Genomic DNA, 17,467 nt, shown 5'->3' on the forward strand with positions numbered 1-17,467 from the left:
TATAGCAAGTTGGGAATGGGGCGAGCAAGCAGGAGTGCAAAAAGTTCTGCAGCCGCGCTGAGAGGGGCAGTAAAGGGCTGCAGGTCGGGGGGAGGGTAATTGCTGGCCCCTATGTACCCCCAGAAGCCCGTGTGCACCACCCACGCACGTGTGTGCGGCCTGCGATCCCCGCAGCCCTCCACTCAGGACTGCAGGGAAGTGTGTCACTAGGTAAAGCGAGAGAGCCAAGGTAGGAGGAGGGAGGCAGCGGCCAGGGGAGGAGCTGCCTGCCAGGGGGAGGAGAGGGGACTGCACTGCCCAGAGCGCGAGGAGAGAAGGGGCCCGCGCAGGGAGGGAAGGAAGGGAGGAGGTGGAGGTGAGTCACATGGTCAGTGCCGCACTCTGTGACTCTCCTGTGTCTCAATCGCTTTTGTTGTAAAGGGGAGGAAGCCGAGGAGCGAAGCAGCAGCAGCAGCAGCCGCCGCCGTGCCAAGAGCCAGTCCAGCAGGAAACCTTCCCAGCCAGGCTCTTCTGCTGCTGCTGCTGCTTTGCAGACACACGCCCAGCCAGGGCTGGGGAAGAAGCGCCCCCGCTGCAGAGACAGCCGCTGTACTGTGCCGACTGGCGGGGAGCCCGGGGGCACATGTAGAGGGGCAGCGGCGGGGAGCAGGAGAGTCGGGGTGCTAGGCCTGCTTGGTCGCAGAGTACCGCGTCCCCCAGTCGGGAGTTTCAGGGTCGCTGGTGCCGTCTCGTCAGAGGAGGAAACTATGGAGGTCAATGCAGGTAAGAGACTTGCTAAGCTCAGCTGCTAGTACGGGGTGCTGGTATGGGGAGGGAGGAAGCCCCAGGGTGAATGCTTTGGGGTCACTGGGGGATCTGGGGTGGATGATCAGTGACCCCCATGTTAGTGTCGGGTGGGTGAATGCCTGATCGGGGAATGAGAAGAACAGGAGTACTTGTGGCACCTTAGAGACTAACAAATTTATTAGAGCATAAGCTTTCGTGGGCTAAAACCCACTTCTTCGGATGGGGGAATGAGGGCAGTGGAGGGCGGCTGTTGCTGTCAGGGTAGCGTATCTAGTAGAGCGTCTCGCCTGTTTGTGCTGGGCAGCTGCCCCCATGTTGTGGGGTTTGATCCCTGTTGGGGAGGGGGGGTTATTCTTATTCCTAGCCTGTGGGGGTTTAAAGTCACCCCCCCCCACACACACACAAATACACACTCCTCGGCTGCTCTGTCCCATTTGTGTGGTGGATGTTGGGGAACCTGGGTTGCTACGGCTGCCTCCCACGGACTGATACCCGCTCCCTCCCCCTGCGGAGCCTGTGGCCGGTGTCTGCCCTTCCTCACATGGACCCGCTTGCCGAGCCATGTGTGCCTTCTGTTTACGTTCCGCGCTGCGTGCTCGCTTATTGGCCGTGCGGGGCTGTGACGTAACGATTGCATAATAGGGCTGGGGCGGGCCAGCTGGGTGGCTGCCGGCTCCGACACGTGAGGCCCGCAGGAGGCCGCTGTTTTGGTGACCTACATTCATCGGGGGTGACGGGACGGGGCGCGCAGGGGACACGTGGGTCAGAGGACGCCCGATCGATGCGGCGCTTCTGACCACGCCCACCGGAGCGCCGGGAGGGAGGGGTTTGCACCGTTCTGACCCCGCCCCCAGAGGTTCCAAGGTTCTTACTGCTCGCCTTTTGGAGCGGGAGGCGCCGCCTCTAGGCGTTGCATTGCAGGAGGGGGCGGGGGGAAGGTGTTCTTTTTCCCTTCGGAAGAGGGCGTGGTTAGAACCTTGGAACACGGAGGGTGGCTCCGTCCCGATGGGGCGTGGTTAGAATGCCCGCAGAGTGGGGCTGGGGGTCGCTACCCCCTTCCATTCACCAGGTGATTGTGGCTGGGCAGGGGACCAGGAGGGGAGGGTGGGGCAGGAGAGGGGTGTTGCCCTTGTTCCCCTCTCCGACCCCCCAGTGCCTGGTGCTTGCCCAGAGCTCTGGCGAGTAAAAGTGCTAGGTATTTAGGATCCCTGAAGTACGGTGACCAGATAGTAAGTGTGAAAAATCGGGAGGAATAAGTGCTTATGTAAGCCCCAAATATCAGGACTGTCCATATAAAATCGGGACATCTGGACACTCTCCTCTGGCGTAGGGTTGGCCCCCGGGCGGCAGTCTTACTGGCTCGTTGCAGCATAGCATGTTGTATTTGTGTGCCTGCCCACGTGATTGGAATGAAGACACGTTTAAAATTCTTCTCACGTGGACAGGCTCTTGCAACAGCAGGACTATAACAGGTGAAAGAGGGGGGCAGACTCGCCTGCGCTGATGGTTGCGCTCATGTAATGAGCCCAGCAAGTCAGATGGCTGGACACGTCCAGATTACAGCATGTTACACGAAAAGATCTTGGGTCCCACCTGAGCGTATGGGAATTAGAATGTCTGTCTGGGCTTTATGGGAAGGTGGGGGAGTTCTGGCTTTACAAAAATAGCAGAAAAGTAATTGCCATGTAAGGACACAATGGCTCCTGCATCCTCCCTTAAAATAAATTGAGTGAAAAGGCTGGGTTTTATTATTCTATATATAATAGCGGCTGATTATGTAACAGCTCCTGTGGCTCTAGTGAAAAACATTGGACAGTGCTTTATGAAACAGAATTAAATTGACTTTGGAAGGACGCATTTGCTGTGCCAACAGCTAAATAACCCTTGGTGTGACTGTGCATCTATAAATTATTTCAGCAAGAGCTGATAATTTAATGTGCCAGTTTTGTTATTTTCAAGACTGTTCCTTTGCCCTAGAATGGGATGGTTCCCGTTTAATTGAACCTAAATGTGATAATCTTGTACAGTAGAAAATTCTTCATAGCAGAAAGAACAATTAGCTTTCCTTCTCTTGACTAAAGTCTTCTCTTTGTACCCTATATCATTTCAGTTATTTTCATTGTTAAACTTTTATGTTAAAGATGAAAGGCAAATAATCTAAACTATTGCAACAACAATAGAGACTGGTACTAAAATAGCATCTGGGTAGGCTGAACTCTGTTTTTTGCAAAGATTTAATAATCTGCTGAAATATAAATAACGGGAGTCATCATTAAGAAGTTATATAACTTCCTGCTCAAAATACATGTTCACCGTGAGCTGGTGGTAGTATATCATTTGGAATTCTAAATTTCTTTCAGAATCCTTTGTGAATATGACTAAAATGAACATCCAGAACTGGTTTCACATCACAACAATTCAGTTTAGGATAAAATAAAATTCCTTTGTCTTCTATATTAGCAAATTCTGTTTTAAGAGTCAAGAAGTTTGTGTCTGCAGCGCTGACTCGTCCATACAATATCAGGACCTGCTGCTTCTGTGAAATGTGTTTTTTCTGCACTGCATACGTGGGTTTTTCTGAAATGCAGCTATAACCTAGTACTTCTAGTCCAGGGGTCGGCAACGTTCGGCACGCGGCTCGCCAGGGTAAGCACCCTAGCGGGCCGGGACAGTTTATTTACCTGCTGACGTGGCAGGTTTGGCCGATCGTGGCCTCCACTCGCTGCGGTTTGCTGTCCTGGGCTAACGGGGGCGGTGGGAAGAGGCACGGGCTGAGGGATGTGCTGGCCGCGGCTTCCCGCCGCCCCCATTGGCCCGGGATGGCGAACCGCAGCGAGTGGGGGCCGCGATTGGCTGAACCTGCCGCGTCAGCAGGTAAATAAACTGGCCCGGCCCGCTAGGGTGCTTACCCTGGCAAGCCGCGTGCCGAATGTTGCCGACCCCCGTTCTAGTCAAATAGAAAAGAATATTAAAATCTGAGCAAAGGATTTCTGAGGAGCCACAGAATCTTCCAAGATAGTCTCAATTTTAATATATTTCTCAATAATATGATAAGTAACCAAGAAGTCCCTAGCATACGGAAATGGTTAGTATACCCAGTGGGTCTTAGATTTCCAGTGGGGACTCAGGTGCCTAACTGCCCAAGTCCAACATTTAGGCACAACTGGCTTTCACAGAACTAGGGCTCAGCTGTCACCTGATCCTGTAGCTGCCAAAGTCCCTAGGCATTCAAGTCTCCACTGGTAAAGTCCCCAAGGCACCTAGGTTTCTGTGGGTGGGCATGTGCAAATCTGCCTAAGGCCTGGCACTGCTGAGCAGCTCAGCACCTAATTCTGGCCTAAGCTCCAGCAGCATTCACAAACGAGGAATTCCCTTGCCTCTCTCAGCTGCTGAGCCCAATCTGGTAGCTGTGTTCTGAGTACACCTGCCCCACACCAGAAGACCAAGGAGGAGGTGTGCTTATATTCACCTGGTTCAAATTCCCACTCTGCCTGCTATGGAGCAGGGACCAGGCCTCCCCCCACCCAGATGAGTTCCTGAACACCTGGGCTACTGAGTATTCTGGGGTGTCTGTCTTTAAGTCTGTCCTGGTGAAGCACTTCCACGTTGTATAAATAATTAAATAGTCATTGGGCCAAAGAAAGCATGAGGATGACCAGCCTAGTGGTTAAGGCACTCACCTGGCTTCAAGTCCCTGCTCCAAATCATGGCTCTTGTTCAGCGTGCTGGTGTCTGTGAAACTCTTTTTAAGGGCCTCTCACTATGTGTGTACAGGGAACCTGAGAGCCTAACTCGGGCCTGTGAATTCTACTAGGCAGTAGGATGTTAGGCATTGTAATGCTAGATTGTGAATCTAGCCTTGGGTCTTTTGGTTTTGAAAACCTCATTAGGAGGGGCAAAGGTAAAATGAATTTGCTGTACAATACTCCTCGGTTAGGTCCTGTCTTCCACCTGTTCAGGGGAGAAGGTGCAGCTCAGTACCCTCTATCCTATAGGACAGTGGTGGGCAACCTGCGGCCCCTCAAGGTAATCCGGTGGCAGTCTGCGAGACAGTCTGTTTACATTGATTGTCTGCAGGCATGGCCTCCCGCAGCTCTCAGTGACCGTGGTTCGCCGTTCCTGGCTAATGGGAGCTGTGGGAAGCGGCATCCAGCACATCCCTGTGTCCTGCGGCATCCCGCAGCTCCCATTGGCCGGGAACAGCGAACTGCAGCCACTGGGAGCTGCGGACGGCCGTGCCTCCGGATGGTCAATGTAAACAAACAGTCTCGCGGCCCGCCACAGGATTACCCTGACGGGCCACATCTGGGCCTCAGGTTCCCCACCACTACTAAAGGGTGTGAGGATAAGTCTCCATCACTGGAGGAGACATGATCGTTTCTATATGGTACTGGGTGCAATTGCTTAGTGTTCCCCGCTGTGATTAAGGCGGGAGGTCTCCTTTGATTGGCATTTCACTTGCTCTGCTTGGGCTCACATGGAAAGAAGCATGCTTCCCTTCCTTTGCTAACTCAGTAATGTGACTTAATGTCAGGTACAACAGTAAGCAGGACACTCAGGGAAAACAGGGGTCTGTCCTATGAATTGCAGGACACCTGGGCCATGTCTACAGTGGCATAGCTAAGATGCACTTTTTTCCATCACTGTAGAAACTCCACCTCCCCAAGTGACAGTAGCTAGGTTGATGGAAGCATTTTTTCATTGACCTAGCTGCATCTGCCCTGAGGGGTTAGGTTGCCATAGCTGCAGCAAGCAGGTGTGTGGATTTTTCACACTCCTGGCCACTGTAGCTATGTCAAACTAAGTTTTAAGCATAGACTAGGCCTATGTGTCCCCCAACTGGTTAATATGGGGCTTATGTAATATTTTAGCGTTTCTTTGGTGGAATCTGGTGCACAGCTTCCATTACGATAACATGACTTGTGTCAAGTGCCACCTTTCTCTCTCACACACTACACTGAAAACTTACCCCCGGATGAACTGATCATTGCAGTATATATGGTTTATAATAATAACCCTACAGGAATGATGTTAAGGAATATACCATTGCATATAGCATTGCATTTCAGGACTTGAAAAGTAATCCCTGTAAGGTGCATACTTAAGTAAGCACTTGATATCGAATTCCACCTGAACAAAGTTTTGCTGAAGGACTAGGTAGAAGGTAAAAAAACTTTTACATAGTGAATGGGAGATTTAAGTTTGAATTAATGTTAATGTTTTGACACCGCTATTAAAAAGTAAAATAGGTCCAGTAAAGCTGCTACAGCAATGCTAACAGGTTTAATTAAATTTACAAAAACAATGAAATTCCAAGTTTACTATCTGTCTTTGATTCTTGTGCCAAGTATTTCAATTTGTATGTTGCAGAGGATCACTCAGTGTTCTAGAAATTATTTATGTATCACAAAGGTATAATAGAGTAGTAGGACAGAGTGGCAGCATTTATCCTCAAATGTACTATAATTAACATAAGGCACTATGACCCAGGACCCGCTGTACCGACTTAATCTGTTGAGCAAGCACTCCTTGTTATTTGTAGCTTTTACTGACTTAAGGCATATGCATCATCTTATTCTGGTCTGTAATGAGTCATATGTAAAGGGATCTTCCACAGCAGTACAAAGGGAGCAGAAAGGGAATTAAACACAGTTTTTAAATAGCTTGGGTTTTGCCAATGAGCTTTTACATTCACCGATTTTAGTGTGAAATAGCAAATACTTTGTAATGGCTTTTAAAATATTAGGTCTTGGAGATGACAATTGACTTGGTTCTCAAAAGAAGAGTAAAGAATTGTTGTGTCCCTTGCAAGATCATTCCTTGGGCATATAACCTGGGGAAGGGACCCTATGAAAAAACAAATCAGTTTCCATGCCTAAAAGAGAGCAAGAAGCTGTTTTCTCCAAAAGTATCTCAAGAGTTTAAGACTAAACAGTCTCCCGGTTCTGCAAGTGGGAGTGCAGTGCCTTGCAAAGAGCCTGGCAACTGAAACTATATTTAAATGTGCTACAAAGAGTTGTAATGCGACAAGTGGTACTTAATATAAAAACAGGCCAGGACTGAACTCCTTATCTTCATGCCCCATCCCCTTTCTCCATTACTGTGGACACCACCAACCACCTCCCTCTCTCAGGCCTGTATCCTGGGTGTCATCTTTCACTTTAAAGACTAACAGATTTATTTGGGCATAAGCTTTCGTGGGTAAAAACCTCACTTCTTCCCACAAAAGCTTATGCCCAAATAAATCTGTTAGTCTTTAAGGTGCCACCAGACTCCTTGTTGTTTTTGTAGATACAGACTAACACGGCTACCCCCTGATACTTATCTTTCACTTTGCCCTTTCTCTTACCCTTATCTAAATGATCTCTGCTTCTGTCTTCATAACACCTCTAAGATCCAGGCCTTGGCTACACTTGCGGATTCACAGTGCTGCCGCGGCAGCGCTGAGAGAGAGCGTGCAGCGCTGCAGGCGCTGATTACACTGGCGCTTTACAGCGCTGCACTCGCTGCGCTCAGGGGGGTGTTTTTTCACACCCCTGAGCACAGCAAGTGCAGCGCTGTGAATTGCCAGTGTAGCCAAGGCCCTAGTTTTTTCTCCCCCTCCAATTTGCACCTCCTACCCTGAACTCCCTTCAGAACACTGCTTCTGAGATCAGGTTTTGATTAGGTTATATCCTCCCAGCTTTGAGTCCCTCCAGTGACTCCCCATCATCCACATCAGATGCAAGCTTTTTACACTTGCTGTTGATCCCATCCCCTGCTCCCTCTTTTATCTAATCTCATTTTCCATTTTAGGAGGCAAGGGAAGATGGGGTGGAAGGGGAGGTCAGTCATGGAAAGCTAATGGAAAGAAATGAGTTTGGGGGACGGGTTTGAAAGAGGCACATGTAAAGACACATGGCATGCTGCGTCAGGTGGTGCTAGGGTGACCAGATAGCAAGTGAAAAATCGGGACAGAGAGTGGGGGGTAATAGGCACCCATGTAAGAAAAAGCCCCAAATATCGGGACTGTCCCTATAAAATCAGGACATCTGGTCACCCTAGGTGGTGCTGGCTCAGGAAGTGGATCACTTGCGAGCTGTGTACGTACATTTGGTATTTTGTCATTACAGTCTTCGCTTTCCTTCCCCCAGGGGGCGTGATTGCTTACATCAGCTCTTCAAGCTCAGCGTCTAGCCCAGCCTCTTGTCACAGTGAGAGCTCAGAGAGTAGTTTCCAGTCCTCCTCTTCGCCTGTACCATCTTCACCAAACAGTTCCGCCTCCGAGAGCAGCTGTAACAGTAGGAGCAGCGAGGGTTCTGACGGTGCACCAAAGAATGATCAGCTAGATGATGCTGTTAAAACAAGCCGGTCGAGTGCTGCTGGATTGACCAAGGGCCATGGTGGACTTACAAGTATGTATGTTTTGAGGTATTATCAGGCAGATAAACATGCACTGTCATGCTCCACTGTCTCAAACTGATGGCTGGTCTTACCTGGCCTGAGGACATTCCCAGCCTTCATTCTGGTGACCACAATTTTCCCTCCACGCTTAATCTCTAACTTCCTTCCTTCTAGACAGCGGTAGCTATGGTGCTCATCCTCTGGCCAAGATGTTAAGCAAACAGCCTCTTGCTAGACAGAAGCCACAACTTCAGCCTGAATCAGCCATCTTTCCAATCTTTTTTCAACCCTACTCCTTGAGCTCAAGCTCATCACCTCTGCTATGTGCCTGAGTTTTACTGATCCAGGATATGAAATGCACTGATGCCACTCCCAGACCTGGAACTGCTTCCTCACAGTGCAAAGTGGTGCCAACAGGCCATATTGTCCTTTGGCCCACAAGTAAGTTTAAATCAAGAACTCTCACTAATTTTTTTTTTTATAAAAAGCCCCAGCAGTTTTGAAATTATGTAAGTGCTAAAACAAAGTCTGCTACAAGTCTCTCTTTGTGCTCCTTTCACTGAAACCTGGCCAAATGTCATTTTAAAAGACAGTTTAGTCCACAGGCTCAAACCTAGGAACAAATTCTTATTTCCATCAGTGTTTCTCTTTAATGACTATAGAGATCAGTGGAATCATTTTAGAAGTTTATATTGTGATAGCACTTAGGAATCCCAGTCAGGGCCCAGGACCTCATTGCGCTAGCTACTATACATACACACAAGTTCCTTCACCAGGAACTACTCCAGACAGACACCAGTAAAAATGTGTTCAGAACGTGTGCACTAAGTTCCAGCTACAAGTGATTTTATTTTTTTTAAACCACAAATAAAATAAAATTAAAAGTTGGTATGGCCAGAACTACAGGGGTGCTGGTCATTGCAACTATATTGTAGGCTTCGACATAGGCGCCGACTCCGTGCGTGCTCCGGGGCTGGAGCACCCATGGGGAAAAAATTGGTGGGTGCTCTGCACCCACCAGCGGCCAAGAGCCCCGCCCCAGCTCACCTCTGCCTCCGCCTCTTCCCCTGAGCGCGCCGTCCCCGCTTCTCCCAGCGTAAAAAGCTGTGGGAGGGAGGGGGGAGAAGCGAGAACACAGCGCACTCAGGAGAGGAGGCAGGGAAGAGGTGGGGCCGGGGTGGGGATTTGGGGAAGGGGTACAATAGGGGCAGGGAGGGGGTGGAGTTGGGGCAAGGACTTTGGGGAAGGGGTTTGAATGGGGGTGGGGCAGGGGTGGAGGCGGGGTGGGGCGGGGTGTGAGCACCCACCTGCGCCAGGAGAAGTCGGCGCCTGTGGGCTTCGACTTGCTTTAGTTACTGTGTTTCTGCATTATATATTCTTTGATAATCAGAAGTTTAGCAATAAAGCAATTTTTTAAAGCAATCTTTACAAGTTAAAAGTGATCCCCGGTTGTTTTTTGTTTTTTTACAAGAATGTTAACATTGAATAGTGACTGCAGCGATATATGGATCAGAGGGTATTTCAATAAGCTTTTAATTTGAATTTAGATGTTTTTCTTCTACCCGAGACAAAATTATTTTTGCCAGCCAAACTTTCTGGACAACCCTCCTATTCAGGGGCGCTGGAACAATTTGTATAGTGGGGGTGCTGAGAGACATTGAACCAAACTGTAAACTGTGTATATGATGGAAACCACTTCAAGTCAGGGGATGCAGTAGCACCCCCAGAACCCCTAGGTCCAGCACCTATGCTCATATTTTGTGTTTTGATGGCATTATGAAGCCAACACTAAAGTCTGATCATTGTACTTTAAAAAGCCTTCAAATTATTTAAAAAAATATTTCTCTCCCACCCAACCCCCACCCAAAATAAATAAATCCAAGATCTTAGTAAGATCTTTCCCCTCCTCTTCTGCTTTGTACATTGTTTGGCAAACATGAAAGCACTCAACGGGACTGCTCATGTACAGAAAGCTGCTGGTGCACTTAGGTGTTTGCAGAATCAGGGCATAAGAACCTGACAGTGAAATTGGCTGTAAACAAAATTGAGACTGATTTAACTGATTTTTAGGGTGGGATTTTTCAAAGCGCTTAGCAGAGCTATGCAGAGGACAGAAATTCCCTTTCACAAAGGATTTCAAGATTGACATTTGCTCGTGTTCTCTTTAGGGACTAAATATGAACTTTAATGAAACTGCAGTCTCAGATGGCAAATGGTTCCACTGAAATTTTTCCAAGCCACTCTAGTGCTCAGCATTAGTCCAACTCTGCTCCCCTGAAGTCACTGGCAGAGTTGGCAATGCTGAACACTTTGGAAAGTCCCATTCTTTACTATCCGAGCTGGAACAAAACATGCAAAATATAAAGAAAGAGCATAAAAAGTGGCAAGCAAATTGGACTTAGAAAATCCTTTCAGCTTTAAGAATGTAAGGTCCTGTTTCTGCAAATGCATCCCAATGGGGAGGCTCTGTGTGGCTGTGGAGGACTGCCTGCATGGAGTCAATTGCAGGATGTGACCAAAGTTTTTATTAGTAAAAAGGGTAAAATAACTTATTTGTTTGCAACATGTGATTTTGAAGTTAACAGTGTCTTTTAATATTTCTGTTTTTAAGAAAAGATCTTTATTCTCAGTTGGGGAAACTGCAACATTTATATGGGCTTCCTTGTCCTGATGGGAAGACAGATTGAGCCCAAACTTTGGTGACCTAGTTTCCTAAATGATCCTTTTAAAAATTCATAAATGTAAGCAGACTTTTTTTTTCTACCATTGAGTGCAATGCTACTTTTATTAAAAATTCACTGTTAGCCCAGTGTATGTGTGTTCTCTCCATTCTATCCAGCGATTCTTCCGAAACTAATCCCTGCTGAGTTGTGCAGGGTTTTCCTGTGTTCTTGTTTTTGTCTCCTCTCTTTCTTGTACATTGAACTGATTTGCAGTATCTCATTTGCAAACCACATTTTAAGGGGCAGAGGTGTATTCTATGGGTAGGTCTGCACTTGCAGTGGCATGTCGAATACATACACTGCATGCCCAGCTAGCACAGGTATAAAAAGCAGTGGAGACAATGAGGCACTGCTTAGACAAGTAGAGTAGAGACCCGGCTGAACCTTAGGGTATATACCTTATGTGGCTCTCTACGTGCCTAAGCAGTGCCTCCCTATCTACATTGCAATGTCGTGTCCCACTGCCAGAGCCTTTCCTCACTGCAAGGAAAGGCTCCAGCAGGTGCACACTCTCACTGGGGTGTGTAGCTACATGTACCCTACATACCCTGCCACCAGTGTAGATAAGGCCTATGAGGCAGAATGTTACCATTGGATTTTCATGCCCACTGTCTTCTGTTCTATTTCTAGAATTTAATGGCATGGTCCTCCTGTGTAAAGTCTGTGGGGATGTCGCTTCAGGATTTCACTACGGTGTTCATGCTTGTGAGGGTTGTAAGGTAAAGTATAATAGTCTCCTTTCTGTTGTGGATGCTGACTAGTTTTCAGATCACTGGGGAGTTAATAATTGGAATCATGGGGTAAGCGGATGATGATGTTGAAAAGTTAAATTTATATTAATCTAATAAAACGTTAATCTGAGAAGGTTCAAAATATATGCAGGTTGCTTTAAAAAGACAAGCTGCTTGGGAACACACCATGCCTTCCCATGGGAACAACTAAACTGGTGGCCTACGTGTCACCACTGATTGATCAAAGATCTGTTCTCAGACACTGGAACACCATGAATGGCCCATTTTGTGAAGGAGCTTTTGGCAATTATGTAAAAGCCATTTTCTTGAATGGAGGAGGCTAGACATTGTGCAAGAGGTGGTCTGGTGGCTAAAATACGGGGCTGGGAGTCAGGAGAGCTGGATTCTATTTCCATCCCTGCCACAGATATCCTGTGTGATCTTGGGTAAGTCAGTTAACCTCTCAGCTCTGCTGGTTCCCCCATCAGTATAATGAGGATAATAATGGATCTTAAGTTTTGACTGCTGGGGAAACTTTTAGAATTTATTATAGTTAGAAACAACCAGTTTATTGTATTGATCCTACTGTGCACATTATGCTTCACTGTGCACATTATGCTTCCTTGCACATTATGCTTCACTGTGCTAGCAAAACTGTCTGAGGGAGTCAGACGAGTCAGTCACGAGAAGTTGTAAAGTGCCAGGAGTGGCACCTACTTCTTATGGCTCTGAAAGTGTATATGAGGAAGTGAAGCTTCCTTGCAAATGGCCGGATCTTGATAGAAGATTTGACCTGTACGGTAATGGGTTGTGGTTTTTATCGGCAGGGTTTTTTCAGAAGAAGCATTCAGCAAAACATCCAGTATAAGAAGTGCTTGAAGAATAACAACTGCTCTATAATGAGAATGAATAGGAACAGATGCCAGCAATGCCGCTTCAAAAAATGTTTGTCTGTTGGAATGTCAAGAGATGGTATGTTCCTGAATTGAATAATGACGTTGTAAAAGTGAATTGTGCTGCACATGCCTCCCGTCTCAAAAGAGAATGTGTCAAAGATCATAAGGAGGCAGAAACAGATAGTTGAATCCTGTTGTACTTGGACGCTAATGTTGTCTCTTACATGTGGATTAGCTACGTCTTCTCACTGTGTGGCTATACTGAGCACCATATATAAAGTAGCCAAGAAAGCCCTCCCTTCTCTGAGCATCTGGAGTTGGGATTAATACAATAGGACGCGCGACAGCTGCTAGATGGACGGACTTGATGTAACAGTCTTAGTTTATTTTACTAAGTTAAACAATATTTTAAACTCCTCTGTGGGTATTAGGCCAGTTTTTGATCTCAGTTACACTGGTGTAAATCCAAAATGACATTCTTGGTGGCAGTGGGGTTATTGTGGAGTTACACTGGTGTAACTGAGATAAGAATCTGAACCACCCTGTCCAGTGTATTGCATACATTTCCTAGGTTTTATTTTTAAACAAGAGGAAATAGTGCCCAATGTAGCTCTCACTGAAGTCAGTGGAAAGATTTAATAGGAGCTGGGTCAGGCCCATAGCACACTATCTTCTTATTGTCACTTCACGTAAGGCTATTACAGAGAGTAGAGTTTCAGGAGTAAGTTTTCAGTGCAAGGAGAAAGCACAGAGCTGCACAAATTTAATGGTAACTGAAACTGCACCGCTGAATCTCTGAACGCCTCACTGAAAGTCTGCCTCGTGCAATAGTTTTCAGTGAGGTGCAGAAAATATAGATTGTTTGGCTTCCAAACCACAAATTTAATTGAGCTGAGACCTTCACCCCTCCCCCCCACCTTGTTTCACTTTTTCTTTCCCTCAGATTCATACTGAACAGGAACAAATTTAACACTCATTGGGCAAATTTAACCTAGAACTTTATTTAAAAAAATTGTGCTGTCATTCTGAGTATCACTGACAACAACCTCTAAGGGGCTGTCTACACTCAGGCTGGTACCCGATTGATTTAAGTAAACCAGTTTAATTAAATGCCAAACTCCTGGGCAAGCACACTTACGTTGGTTTAAAACTGGCTATGTTGGGTGAACTAGCCCTACAAATGTAAGCTAACGTGATATAAACCAGGTTTAAATCAGTTTCAGAGTGTCCACAGTCAAAGTTGCACTGATTTAACTACATCAGTTTTAAAGCACACATTTGAGTGCAACTGTGTGTATAGACCAGACCTAGTTTGGAATAACGAAGAAAAGGGACATAGATACTTTTGTTATATTTTTCGCTGCCTTCATTTTACATATAAACGGTGCATAACATGATCTTGGACCTGATTCTAATCTGACACCAGCTTTACACTGGATTAACATTACTGCTGATATACAGCCATGCAGATGAGATCAGGATTAGTGCCCGAGCGTAAAAAGGCAAGATTATTAGTTTTGTGTGTACTGGTTTTCATGACTGAATTTGGCGTGCACCTGTGTAACTAAAACCTTTTTTTTTCTTCCTTAGCTGTTCGATTTGGCCGCATTCCTAAACGTGAAAAACAGAGGATGCTGATTGAAATGCAAAGTGCCATGAAGACCATGATGAACAGACAGTTCAATGGTCACTTGCCAAATGAAACATTAACAGAGCATCAGGAGCAAGCGCCCCTGTCATCTCAAGAAGAGCTTACATCCAAACCCCAACAAGAGCTCGAAAACATCAAAAGTCCATCTCCTCCTCCTCCCTCTGACATTGCAAAGGAAGAAGTGATTGGTATGGTGACCAGAGCCCACAAGGACACCTTCATGTACAACCAGGAGCAATCAGAAAACCCAGCTGAGGCCAGGCAGCCACAGAGCGGGGAAAGAATTCCGAAGAACCCTGAGCAATATAGTTTGAATAGTGACCATTGTAGCAGTGGGCTTAGTGACACCCATTATACCGAGAGTGAGCAACATCTTGCTGGACAATACAAAGGGAGAAATGTAATGCGTTATCCAAATGGGCGCACCGTTTGTTTCACAAATGGCCACTGTATGAACTTTATCAATGGTTATACTCAAAGAATGTGTGAAAGGATCCCAGAAGATGGGTTTTCGGCAAATGAGAACATGAATATTTACTCATGCAACACTGGAGGGAGAATGCACCTGGTACAGTAATGTCTGTTGTTGCTGGTGCAGGGAGACTTTTTTTGCCATATGTTTTTAATGATCTATAAATACAGATGGGACCAAGTGTAGCCCCAGAATCAGTGAAGTTGCACACAGATTAATTTGGTCTATAGTGGAGACCCAGATAGCACCCAACGGAGTTTAGGGCAAAGAACTACTAGATAGAGATCAACAGCTTACACTGTGTATGGGATTTGAAATCAAGCAATTGAGATGGTTCGTCTAACAATGCTTTTAGCTGCTAGATAGTCTGTTTTCAACTAAAGCACATAAAAGATATAGTTGAAAATCAGGTTACAGTAGGTTTCTTGGAGAAGTGAGCCCTATGAATCACTAAGTCCTTTTCCACCCTTTTCCTCTTAGGGATAAAACCTTTAAAATAATTTACAAAGGTAGATACACTAACTTGAAGTATATTTTAAAAAGTATCCAAGCACGAGTTCTGAGGTGCAACTTTGATCCCCGGAAGTCAGTAGGGACTTCAGTGGGGTCAGGATTTCGTCCCTAGAATCAGTCTAGTTGATTTAAGTCTGTTTTTACCAAGGTCTTTTAGTACTTGCTCATCTTGTCTGAATGGTCATTTTTTTAATTTAATTTAATTTAATTTTTTTTTAGGGCTAGGTTTATTTATTTATTTATTTGAGATCAGATGTTTTTATGGAAACTACTTAAAACATTTGGATTTGGAGGCTTCTGGGCTGTTCACAACAAACCTGTCCTTCTACCCCTACAACAATTTAAACTCTGAGCCAGTGATAGGATTTACAAGGATGGGTCCCTCCCTTTCTTTATCCCCACTCATCTAGGACTGTCCAGTAGCAGCATCATACCAGAAAGCATTTCCTTGTTGCAGCCTCTTTGATCACCTTAACTGATTTAAGTCACGCAACAATGCTGCATATTTCCCTTCCTTTGCCCCATTTTTAAATAAACCCCCCCACCTTTACCTTGCAGTAGCTGCCTTTTTTTCCCTTAAAGTAGACTCTCTCTCTCTCTCTTTCTATCTTTGCCAGATGGAACAGACTGGGGAAGGGGAACATAGGAAATACTCCAGTTCTTGTTCTGTTATGCTCCATAATTGCAAACCTTCAAGTACAAATTGGCTAAACTTTTCCACTTCCTAGTTTCTGACGATCCTTCAAGCTTTTCTCAGCTCCCTGAGAATCCCCTTATTTGTAAGCTCTTTGGGGCAGGGACTTCTTTATCGTGTGTGGCCAGTGCCTAGCCCAGTGGGGCTCAGACCTCCAGTTGTGTCTGTAGGCCCTATAGCGTTACTAATAATTCCCAGTCTTGCTAGTCTGCCTAGATTTCAGACAAGACTGGTGTATCATGGTTACTCTCCTAAACGCTGAGCAGATCTTGCTTGACACTGGTGTTTGTCTTTCTCTGGAGTTCGTCACAGCCGTCCCTGAGATGACAACAGGATGACAGCCAGTGTCTGAACATGCTTTCCCACCAGCATTCTCTTCCCCACCCATTCCAGGAGTAAAAGAGCAGTTTAGATTCTTTGATCCTGGTTTACAGTGGAGTAAGTGAGGGCAGATTCAGGGATAACTATAGGAGCCAGAGAGAGTGAGATCAGAAATGGGGTGTTCAGTTTCGATTCCCTGCATGGTAGTAGCTTTCCCTAATTTCATTGTTGGAGCAGCCAACGTTAGCAAAATTTTAAACTGATATTTAATGGAGCTGCATAAAATATCCCTGTTATTTAACTAATGAATATTCTTATTTTATCTGTTGTATGATTAGCATGATGGTGTCCTAAACAACGAGTCTGCTTCTTTCAAAGATTGGTTAAAATGTGGAATATAATTTGAAGAGGGTTTTTTTGTGTGTGTGTGTGTAAATTCTAGGTTTGTCCAATGAGCAAGACTCCCTTTGTGGACCCAAGTAAGAGTGGCCATGAAGTCTGGGAAGAATTTTCGATGAGCTTCACCCCTGCAGTGAAAGAAGTGGTGGAGTTCGCAAAACGCATTCTAGGGTTCCGAGATCTTTCCCAGCACGACCAGGTCAATCTTCTAAAGGCTGGGACCTTTGAGGTAAGAATCTCAGCGAATGCCTTGCCAACATCCTTCATGCTTTAGATGTTGGGCTGACTGTGCAGCAATCTTATGCCTTATTAATAGAGATGCATGTGTCTCAATCTGGAATCAAACTTCCCCCAGGGTATGCGATTGCTCCATTAGAGAGATGGAGCCAGATCCTCAATGGGTACAATGGCATATTAATGTCAATAAAGCTATAGCAGGTTACACCAGCTGAGAATCTTGTTCACATCTGGAGCCTGTTAACTTCACTTAAGCCCCAGCAGGGTTCATAGTTTTGTGTCAGCTCAGCAAAACCTTTCAACCAGAAACCCTTTTCCCAGACTTAGACAGCTGAGAACCTGCTCCACCTCCTCCCTCACCCCAGAACTCATCATTTATTTCTTTTAAATAGCTACCTGTTGCTTAGCCCAGAACTACGGGGCAGCAGGGAGAGGCTGCAGGTAGCAACCTTGCTTCCATGGGTCTAATCTGAATTACTCGCCCCACAGAGGCTCATGTTCTCTGTTCTGCACCTGTTTCCTCTGCTGCCTGAAGTCTCTCCTGCAGAAAGAGCTGATGGGGCTAGAGTGATTCCATTTGCACAGGAGTCCCTCCGGTGGTAACCGGGGGTACTGCAGTCACTGGAGCCTCCAGTATCCCCTAGTGTCACTAGCTGGAACT

The 17,467-nt window shown here is 46.1% G+C and overlaps 1 protein-coding gene across 6 annotated transcripts in view; it reads left to right on the forward strand.

Annotated features, from left to right (window-relative positions):
• The window catches only part of NR1D2 (nuclear receptor subfamily 1 group D member 2), a 31,474-nt gene that overhangs the window by 3,449 nt on the left and 10,558 nt on the right, over nucleotides 1–17,467 (forward strand). For 2 of the 6 annotated variants that reach the window (XM_034760779.1, XM_034760780.1), the window contains exons 2-7: nucleotides 421–762; nucleotides 7,920–8,180; nucleotides 11,523–11,611; nucleotides 12,451–12,595; nucleotides 14,110–14,738; nucleotides 16,613–16,798. In XM_034760779.1, the coding sequence (XP_034616670.1) occupies nucleotides 747–762; nucleotides 7,920–8,180; nucleotides 11,523–11,611; nucleotides 12,451–12,595; nucleotides 14,110–14,738; nucleotides 16,613–16,798 (1,326 nt within the window). In that variant the 5' untranslated portion in view covers nucleotides 421–746. Of the gene's footprint in view, nucleotides 1–319; nucleotides 763–7,919; nucleotides 8,181–8,343; nucleotides 8,611–10,780; nucleotides 10,911–11,522; nucleotides 11,612–12,450; nucleotides 12,596–14,109; nucleotides 14,739–16,612; nucleotides 16,799–17,467 lie in introns of those variants that run through there. The other 4 variants (XM_034760782.1, XR_004644475.1, XM_034760781.1 and 1 more) reach the window with 4 other exon arrangements.

This window comes from Trachemys scripta, chromosome 2 (assembly GCF_013100865.1).
Source record: "Trachemys scripta elegans isolate TJP31775 chromosome 2, CAS_Tse_1.0, whole genome shotgun sequence".
NCBI lineage: Eukaryota > Metazoa > Chordata > Testudines > Emydidae > Trachemys > Trachemys scripta.